Below are 10764 nucleotides of genomic sequence, written 5' to 3'. Positions count from 1 at the left end.
ACTCTGCCATTGAGCCCGAGCCTAGTCTATTACGAGCTTACTCTCGAGGCAACTCCTCGTACCTACGAAATCTGACATGTCCAATTTTGACCGTATACAGATAGTCCCCGCGTTTCTTAGAATAAAATGATAAGAAACAGTTTGAGCATTGATTTTCCGAAGCCTCGATCATGACATCGTCCTCATGACATAAGTGACGGATGTGATTGAAACGTCCTGTCGGTTCAATTTCCCAAATCATTAATGCCTGTCAGTTAGCGATCGGCCACTAGCGCCACCGAACCGTCACCGTGAGCTTATAAATACTCGCTCCTTCATTGAATCAAACTTTACTCTTGCTCTAATCAAACCTCTAAGTCTTCTCACTCTTTTCGTCTATTCCTTTTCACCGCCTGTAGAGCCATCTTCGTTATCACTGAAACCACCAGTTTTACATCTTCCTTCGCTCTTCCTTACTTATACAAATGGCGAAAACCTCAAAGACCGTACCGCAGAAGGAGAAGGCTTCTTGCTCTTCTTCCCGATCGTCCGGCGACAAGGCGTCGGTGGAGCCGCTTCCCCACGAGTATGTTCCCGGCCCGTGTACTCTAAAATATGACTTCAAGGTCGAAAACCCTTCATCGATCCCGGGCCGATGTGAGCATGTGTCGATGTACATGTGCTCTATAACAAAGAGCCACCTTGAGGTCATGAAGAGGGACTGCAACTGGGGTCCCGAGGTCGTGGTGCAAATTTCTGCTCCCGAAATGAGCAGCACTGCTTATGTGGAGGGGTTCCTAAGTGTTTACACTTACCCCTTCACATTGGGTCCCCTCGACCTAGTGATTATTGATCTTTGTAAAAGACATCAGGTCACCCTCGGCCAAATCTACCCCTCTCTATGGCGTATAGTAATTATGATGCGCTTCTTCTTTAGCAATGCTGAGGGGCTAGAGTTTACTCTAAATCACCTCATGCGGTTGTACCGGCCTCGAATCTATCGAGGACTAATTAGGCTCCAACGCCGGCAATGAAGGCCTTGATCTCGAGCATCGACGAGGACAAGGATCGGGGTTAGATAAGCCGTTTTATACGGGTAAGGACCTGTGACATTATCCCCGAAGAAAAGATGTCGTTCCCTGAGGAGTGGAACTTTGATCGTAAGTGATCTTTTAAACTTTTTTCTTCGTACCTTCTTCGACTTCGCCTAATATCCCCTTTCGACATGCAGTTGTTCCTTGGATGCCTCAAGCGGTACCCGACCTCGAAGATTGGGTTCGAAAGTTAGCCTCGACTTCCACTTATGCCGAACGCGCATGGCGTGATTTGGCAAAGGGAAGGTAGGAGGCCAAGAATCACAGTAAGGATATCCTTTTTCATGTTTTGAAACACTTTTTATGCTTCATTCGTCACTAATTTTCTTTCATGCACGCCTGACCAAGGATGCCATTTTGAGGCGTTCAAGTGGTGAGGAAGAAACCAAGTCCTCGGTTTCGAAGCCAGGGGAAGACAAGAAGAGGAAAACTGCCTCGCAGTCCGAGGACCCCAAGCCCAAACCTCGAAGGGTGAGGAGAAAAGTAATCGCTATCACGATGAACTCGGTCCAAAAACTAAGAGACGAAGAAGAAGAAGAAGAGGAAAATGCCTCGGCACTGACGGTTCGACCTAGGAAAGCCTTCAAGGTCACCAAACCTTCTGAGTCGACGGAGGCTGCTAAAATCAAGCCTTGTGTCGAGGAGGCTTCCAAAACGAAATCGGGTGAGGATCCCGAATTACCAAAGGTCGAGATCGTTTCTCGGCCATCTGCAGCTACACCGGACGGGGCCAGTTCTGAGACCCCGAAGATCGATCAGAGCGTCCCGAGCGACTTGCTCAGAACCATAACAGCAGGTCACTTGCCTTCTTTTCCGATTTTTTCTAAGAAGGCACTAAGGGAAGCTCAAGAGTTAAAGACCCCTGATATAGGTGGAGGCTCTAGTATAGGGGATCCCTTTCGGGATTGCTTTACTGGAGTCGATGATGCCTCTGATATCAATGACGCTTCTATTCTTTTAGAAGAGGCCCAACGTCTCTTATCTCGGGTAAGAATCTATTTATTGCACTTCTTTTCTTTACTCTTTTTTTCTAAATCTAACTTGTGTTTTCCCTTTTTGTGTAGGCCTTTGCCAAGTTTCGAGCTGACCTCAGCCAGTGTGAAATCGAGATCCAAAAGGTCTCGGAGGATAGGAACGCTCTGAAGTTTCTTTGTGGCCAAAAAGACGAAATTATAAAGGACCTTCAAGCAGATTTGGCCAAGGCTCGTGAGGAAGAGGTCGAGCTAGATAAGCAGGTGAGCATCCTTTTGATAAAGTATGGACTCGACCCAACTGTGGAGGCTAATACTTCATTATCTCAGCTGCAGCAAAAGGTTGAAAGGATCGAGTTGCTTTGGGGAGAAGTCGATCAGGTCAAGGCCGATTGTGATCGGTGGAAGGAGAATATGGATCGCCTGGCTGCAGAAAAGGAAACTACCTTGGCCAAACTGTCATCAGTCGAGGTTCAACTTCAGGGCGTCAAAGAGAAAAGTTCATCCCAATCTAAGAGGATCAAGGAGCTCAAAACCGGGTTTGCTGAGGCCAAGGCGGAGATCGAGAAGACAAAAGTCATGGCGGACAAGTCCATTGCCATGTACCGAGCCGATGTTGAGTCTGCTCAAATGCAGCTAAGGGAGGCTTCTAACCGAAAGCAATGGATCGTTGACTTGGTAAAGTGTCAATTCCGGAGGGAAACCCTCGAGGAAATCCATACTCGAGGTTTTCACCTCTCCGGGGAGATAGCCCGAGCCAAAGTGCTTGAGGCTGAAGCCAGGTAGCCTGCCTCCTTCGATGACGAAGACGATGATGAAGAAGGCACTCGAGATGGATCCGATGAGGGGCCTGAAAGATAAGTTGCTCTCGAAGAAGAGGTTGAAATTGGTCGTAGTTAGGACTTAGTTTCCCTATTTGTAAGACCTTGATCGGTCTCTTGTACATAACCTTTTTTACCAATATATAACAGAAAAACTTCGTTTGAATATCTTTTCAGTTTTACGTTCAAACGTGTTTTGTTCTTTTGCCTTGTGAAAATTTTGTTGTTGCATCCTCTGTCATCAAGTGAACACTAGTTCGAACTTAGAACAAAACCCCTAGGTTTTTTAGACACGCAAAGGCGAGTCCCCGAGTTCAATAATATATTCGAGATTTTGGATGGCTTGATCGATGCCATGACTGCACTGTTTTTGTACCTAAGTTCAAGTATGTTTCGAACTTAGAATAGAATAAACCCTTAGATGTTTTTATCAAATAATGGGTAATTTTCGAACTTGCAGTAATAGTGGAACCCTTAGGTCCGAGTTGAGTGAAAATAAAGTCTCGAACTCTAAATGTATTGGCCCTTAGGATCTCTTAGGTTGGGCCCATATAGCCTTTAAAAGACGGCTATTATTTCCCCTTTAGTCTTAAAAGACAAAGTCTGATGTCGGTTGAAACCCTTTTGCTTTTTGTGCCTTAGCCCATTTGTGTTAAAGATAATTTGATACCTCTTAAGGTTTTTCGAGGGCTGATTTTATCAAAGCCCTTTTGATTATTTGCTGAGGGTAGCCTTTTTTAACCGGTTTTTTAGAGAATTTGAAGGCCTATCATTATTGCGGAATTCAAATATCTTCGAGCTGCGTTATTTAGGTCGTAGCCTTTAGTTTGTCCGTAGACTTTAGTTTGTCTGTAGCCTTTGGGTTTGCCTCTTGGGCTTATTTCCCAATAGCATTTCGAACTTGTTTGAAATGTCAGTCCCCGAGAATGGTGGCCTTGGACTATAGATCGAGGGATGCCTTTTTAAGGTCTTATGAATTTGTGTTTAGATAACTCGAATATGCCTATCATCGATGGTAGTCCCCGAGTGTATATTTGTACTTTGGCTCTTGAGCCATTTCTCGCAATATCATAAGCAAGAGGTTTTTATAGTAGATAATTTTCTTCAAGACACAAAATGTTTAAATGACGAGAGAATGCTTCTTTGAATAGTTTATACAAGCGCACATGTTTTTCCATCGGGGCTCGACTAATTTATATGGACACGGTTCACTTGACCGTTTGGTCCATTACAAAGCTTCCCTATTGAGGCCCTTTGACATGAAGTACTATTCTCTAGAATATATCATCCGAGGGTGATGCTCTCCAGTATTCGAGGGTGATTGCAAAGAAGCCTTAGATACTATTGAATTGTCCTCAGGTAGCACATAATTGTTGCCTTGTTAAAAACCTCGCCGGAAAAAACCCAGTTGGGATAAAAACCGATCTAAGAAAAAAAGAGTGCAACGCGTACTTTAAAACCTGAGGTCTCGATGTCTTTGGTCGAACTCCTGCAATGAGTTAGCGTTGAATATATATAAACTAAATAAGGGAGAAAGTCATACCTTAACAATAATATCGTTTGAGAAGTGATATGTTCCAGTTGTTTGGTAATGGTTCGTCGTCCATTGTTCCAAGTTTATAAGACCCTTTTCCGACTATATCGAGGACTTGATAGGGTCCTTCCCAATTCGGGCCAAACTTCCCTTCATTAGAATCTCGAGTGTTGATGGTGACCTTCCTTAGGACTAAGTTCCCGATCCTGAAGTGGCGAAGGTTGGTTCTTCTATTGTAGTACCTTTCAATTCGTTGCTTTTGTGCAGCCATTCGAACAAGTGTCGTTTCTCATTTTTCATCTAATAATTCGAGGCTAGTATTTATAGCCTCGTGGTTCGATTCCTCTGATGTATGTTGAAACCTTGCGTTGGATTCTCTGACTTCGACTGGAATTAAGTTTTCGGAGCCATACACTAAGGAAAACGGAGTTGCCCCTGTATTGGACTTCGATGTTGTTCGATTTACCCAAAGAACTTCGGGCAGAATTTCTCTCCATTTCCCTTTAGCTTCGTTCAAACGTTTCTTCAGGTTTTGGATGATAGTCTTGTTCATCGATTCGGCCTGTCCGTTCCCACTAGGGTGATAAAGTGTTGACAATATCCTTTTTATTTTATGGTCTTCGATAAATTTCGTCACTTTACTGCCGATAAATTGCTTACCATTGTAGTATACTATTTCTTCGGGTATCCCAAATCAACACACGATGTGATCCCAGATAAAGTCTATAACCTTTTTTTCTCTCACTTTCTTGAACGCATGTGCTTCAACCCATTTAGAGAAATAGTCAGTCATAAATAAAATGAACTTAGCTTTACCTGGGGTCAATGGAAGGGGGTCGACGATATCCATCCCCCATTTCATGAATGGCCATGAGGATAGGACTGAATGAAGTTGTTCTCCAGACTGATGGATCATCGGTGCAAACCTTTGACATTTATCATATTTTCGAACAAACTCCTTAGTATTTTTTTTTCAAGTTATCCCATTAGTATCCTGCTCTAATAATTTTGTAAATCAGTGATTCGACGCCGGAGTGGTTCCACAAGTGCCTTCATGGACCTCTCGTAAAACATAATCGGTGCCTCCTGGTCTTAAGAACACTGCCAATGGTCCATCGAATGTTCTTCTGTATAATGTTCCATCTTCAGCCAATGTGAATCGAGAAACTTTGGTTCGTAAGGTCCTCGACTCTTTAGGGTCCGATGGGAGCTTTCCATTCTTCAAATATTCAATATATTTATTCCTCCAATCCCAGGTTAAGCTTGTAGAGTTTGCTTCGACATGACCTTCCTCGATCACGGATCTCGAGAGTTGAACGATAGTCCTCGAGCTAATCTCATCTTCCTCGACCGACGACCCCAAGTTTCCAAGCGCATCGGCCTCACTGTTTTGTTCTCGAGGTACATGCTATAAAGTCCATTCCTTGAAATGGTGCAGAGTTACCTGCAGCTTGTCAAAATACCTTTGCATTCTATCCTCTCGAACTTCGAAGGTTTTGTTTACTTGGTTCATCACCAGTAAAGAGTCACACTTGGCTTCAATGACTTCTTCCCCTAGGCTTTTAGCTAGCTCGAGACCTGCAACCATGGCCTTGTACTCGGCCTCATTGTTAGTCAACCTAGACGTTTTGATATATTGCCTAATAGTGCTACCCGTGGGAAACTTCAAAACGATGCCTAGCTCGAACCCCTTCACATTTGAAGAACCGTCTGTGAAAAGGGTTCATACCCTCGATGACGTACCCGATTTTAATAAGAGTTCCTTTTTAACTTCGGGTATGAGGGTTGGCGTGAAATCAGCCATGAAGTCCGCTAAAATTTGAGATTTGATGGCCGTCTGGGGTTGATATTCGATGTCGTACCCACTGAGTTTGATAGCCCATTTGACCAATCGGCCCGACAGTTCGGGTTTGTGCAAAATATTACGAAGTGGGTAAGTGGTTAATACGCATACGGGGTGACATTGAAAGTATGGTCTTAACTTTCTAGAGGCGCTTATCAGTGCAAGTGCCAATTTTTCTAAGTGTAGATACCTAGTTTCTAATTCTCCTAAGGTTCGACATACATAATAAACGGGAAATTGCATACCTTGCTCTTCCCGAACTAGGACACCATTTACCGCGATTTCTGGCACTGCCAAGTATAAGTAAAGTTTTTTATCTGCCTTTGGAGCGTGAAGTAGTGGTGGGATCGATAGGTATCGCTTCAACTCTTCCAATGCATGTTGGCATTCCGGGGTCCATGCGAAATCGCTCTTCTTTTTTAGTAAAGAGAAAAATATGTGGCTTCGATCTGATGACCTCGAAATGAATCAGCCTAAGACAGCTATCTGTCCAATTATCCTCTGTACGGATTTTACACTATCCACGACGGCGATGTCTTCAATGGCCTTGATTTTATCGGGGTTGATCTCGATACCCTGATTTGATACCATGAAGCCAAGGAACTTGCCCGAACCAACCCCGAAAGCATATTTCTCGGGGTTGAGATTCATGTTGTATTTCCTTAAAATCTCGAACGTTTCTTGCAAATGAGCCAAATGGTCCTCTACGCGCAGGGGCTTAACTAGCATGCCATCAATATAAACCTCCATTGATTTACCTATTTATTCTTTGAACATTTTATTCACTAGGCGTTGGTAAGTAGCTCCTACATGTTTTAGCCTGAATGGCATTACATTATAACAATATGTTCCATACTTGGTGATAAATGAATTCTTTTCTTGGTCTTTCGGGTTCATTTGGATTTGATTGTACCCGGAATAGGCATCGAGAAAAGTAAGGATCTCGTGGCCGGCCGTGGCATCGATCATGCGATCGATGTTAGGCAGTGGAAAAGAATCTTTGGGGCACGCCTTGTTTATATCCTTATAATCTACACACATTCTAAGTTTGTCCCTTTTTTAGGGATTACAACTATATTGGCTAACCATTCAAGATATTTTACTTCCCGAATGGATCCTATTTTGAGAAGTTTAGTTACCTCGTCCTTTATGAATGTGTGCTTCACTTTCGGACCGGGGTCTTCTCTTATGCTTCACCAGTTTGAATCTAGGGTCCAGGGTTAGCCGATGTGTCGTTACCTCCGGTGGAATCCTTGTCATGTCTAAATGGGACCAAGAAAAATAATCTATGTTATCAACAAGAAATGAATAAGTTTTTTCCTGAGTTCGGGGGTTAATCCCGTTCCCAGGTGTACCTTTCGCTCGGGCAGGTACTCGATCAATATAACATGTTCCAGCTCTTCGACCATTTATTTGGTGGCGTCAGTATCTTCGGGAACAACAAAAGTTCGAGGGGTCAGAAAATCCTCCTAATTCGGTCGAGGCTGGTAGCTGTGATTGCTATTTGACTTCATGTTTATCTTTGATGCTCGACCTTTCCGAGGTTGATAGTATCGATATCGGGGTCACCTCATCGACCGCAAACATTTCCTTTGCAGCATTCTACTCCCCGTATACTATTTTTACACCGTCCAACGTCGGGAATTTTATCATTTGGTGGAGACTCGAAGGGACTGCCCTCATATTGTGGATCCAAGGCCTTCCGAGCAGGGAATTGTACCTCATGTCGCCCTCGATTACGTGGAACTTGGTATGTTGAATAGTTCTGACCACGTTAACTGGTAGAATAATCTCCCCTTTAGTTGTTTCACTGGCCATATTGAAGCCATTTACGACTCGAGCTGTGGGTACAATTTGACTTTATAGGCCGAGCTGCTCCACGACCCTCGATCGGATGATATTTTCATAGCTACCTGGATCCACTAAAATACACTTAACTTGTACTTTATTTAATAAGATAGCAATTACTAGAGCATCATTATGGGGCTGAGAAATGCCTTATGTTTCTTCGTTGTTGAATGATAAAGTGCCTTTGGGCACATAATCTCGGGTTCATTTTTCCCTAGTGATTGATACCTTAGTGCGTTTGAGTATGGGTCCCTATGGGATGTCGACCCCACCAACGATCATATGAATGACATGTTGGGGTTCCTCCTGTTCATTTTTCCTGTTGGCGTCCCTTTCTCTGAAATAATTCTTGGCTCGATCGTTGGGGAACTCTCGAAGGTGTCCCTCATTGAATTAGATGGGCTACCTCCTCCCTTAATTGCCTACAATCCTCGGTTTTGTGACCATGCGTGCCATGATACTTGCACATCAAATTTGGGTTTCTTTGGGAATGATCGGTTTGTATGGGTTTGGGCCACCTAGTATCTCTAATCCTTCCGATTGCCGAAACAATGCCCGATGCATCGATGCTAAAGTTATATTCTGATAACCGAGGTGCCTCTATGGGATCGGCATACTTGTCGAAACCACTTTTGCTCATAAGTCCCAGAGAATTCTGTCCTCAATCACTTCTTCGATCGTTCCGAGCGAAATTACATCCTAAACCATTGTTCCTACAATCTGCGGTATATGGTTGATATCGATCCCTATTCGACCTTGGCTCCCTGTCGACGTCCCTCTGGTTTTTAATTGTCGACCTGTTTGGATATACTTAACCGGAAGGGGCACCTAATTGGTCGTCCTCGACCCTGATCTTCTACTGATATCGATTGTGTACATCTGCCCAAGTTATAGCTGAATACTCGATCAAATTTTGTTTCAACTGTCGTGATGCTATCGAACTCCATTCGTTCAACCGTGTGGTGAAAGGTTGAACGGCCCAATCATCTGTGACCGGTGGCAACTCTATGTGTTCCATTTGAAATCGGGACACGAACTCCCTTAGCATTTCATTATCCCTTTGGCTTACCTTGAAAAGGTATGATTTTCTCGTTGCGACCTTTATGGCCCCAGCATGTGCCTTTACGAAAGAATCTGCTAACATGGCAAATGAATCGATGGAATTTGGTGGCAGGTCGTGATACCAAATCATTTCTCCCTTCAAAAGGGTCTCTTCGAATTTTTTCAACCGCACGGATTCGATCTCATCATCCTATAAATTATTACCCTTGATGGTGCATGTATATGAAGTAACATGCTCGTTGGGATCAGTAGTCCCATTGTATTTGGGTATGGATGGCATACAAAACTTCTTTAGAATAGGCTTCGTAGCCGTACTTGGAGGAAATGACTTTTGTACAAACTTCTTCGAATCCATCCCTCTCAAGATTGGCGGTGTCTCTGGTATCTGATCAACTCGAGAGTTGTATGTCTCCATTTTTTTATAGCTGCCTTCGATTCTCTTCTCCCCTGATTTAATTCTTTTGGTGAGTTCCTCAAGTATTTTCATTATTGCAGGATTAGTCTCTGATTTGTTACCACTCGACCTTTCCGGTACTGGCTCGATACGGTAAGTAATTTCCGGCTCGACCCTATTCGGAGTTCTATGTTGATTTTGTAACTGAGCAATAGCGGCTTCCTGAGCCAGAAGCATCTCTAATATCAATTGGAGACTGACTCCTTCGTCTCATCTGCCCTGTGTTCCTTGGTCACTAGATCGGCCTTCTCTGCGTACACTCTCATCGAGATCTACGCCTAGGTCCGCGTTTAGACCAACGTGCGAACTGACATTGACTAGGTTGGAAACCGGTACTACCCCGAGATTAACCTGTGGCACCTGGATTCCTAAAGCAGTCATGAGGCCCCCGTCTGGCGAGGAAGAGACTTCGGCCCTGGTTTCGAAACCGTCTAAGGACAATAAGAGAAAAAGGGCCTCGGCTTTCGAGGATCCAGAACTTAAGACAAGGACGGCTCGTAAGCCGAGAAAGAACACCATCCCTCTGACTGAAGAATTTGTTCGGCGTCTAAGGGATGAAGACGAAGAAGAAGGAAACGATGGGTCCATACTAGTGGCCCGAGTGAAGAAAACCATTGATTCCCCAAAGACAACTGGATCGATAGTGGTTGACGAGGTTCCACCTCGAACTGAGGGGATACCGGAGAAGGACTTGGGCAAAGTCCCCGAGTCATTGGAGGCCGAGGATGTCTCCCACCGAAGTGAACAAATGGTGGGTATATCTGAAGGGACAAGCCCTGAAGCTCTTCGAACATAGAAGAATGCCCCAAGTGACTCACTTGGGGAAATAGTAATCGGAGTCTCGCCCACTCTCCCTGCTTTTTCCGAAGGGGCGATTCGAGAAGCCCGAGCTTTGGGGACCCTCAAGGTAGATGGAGCTCATGAGGGAGAGGATCCTTTCAGTGATTTGTTTACAGGTATCGAGGATGTTGTCATCCCGAGTGACGCATCGGGTCTTATCTTCGAGGCTCAACGAGCCCTGAATCGGGTAAGTCTTGATTCCCTTTGTTGATGTCATATTCTTCCATTTTCTGCCTAACTTTTTCTCTTTTCATATAGGCTTTAGCTCTTCATCAGGAGGCATTTTCCAAGTCTCGGGCAGAGCTGAGCCGATGTGAG

The 10764-nt window shown here is 44.2% G+C and overlaps 1 protein-coding gene across 1 annotated transcript; it reads left to right on the top strand.

The window, feature by feature from the left end:
* The first annotated feature begins 1571 nt into the window (after positions 1-1571).
* On the top strand, positions 1572-2830 carry LOC138904362 (uncharacterized). The gene is made up of 2 exons (XM_070192863.1): positions 1572-2060; positions 2138-2830. Exons 1-2 carry the CDS (start codon positions 1572-1574, stop codon positions 2828-2830), a joined length of 1182 nt encoding a protein of 393 aa, XP_070048964.1.
* Positions 2831-10764: the final 7934 nt, after the last annotated feature.

This window comes from Nicotiana tomentosiformis, chromosome 2, assembly GCF_000390325.3.
Source record: "Nicotiana tomentosiformis chromosome 2, ASM39032v3, whole genome shotgun sequence".
Classification (NCBI taxonomy): Eukaryota; Viridiplantae; Streptophyta; class Magnoliopsida; order Solanales; family Solanaceae; genus Nicotiana; species Nicotiana tomentosiformis.
This window is presented reverse-complemented; position numbering and strand designations above follow the sequence as displayed.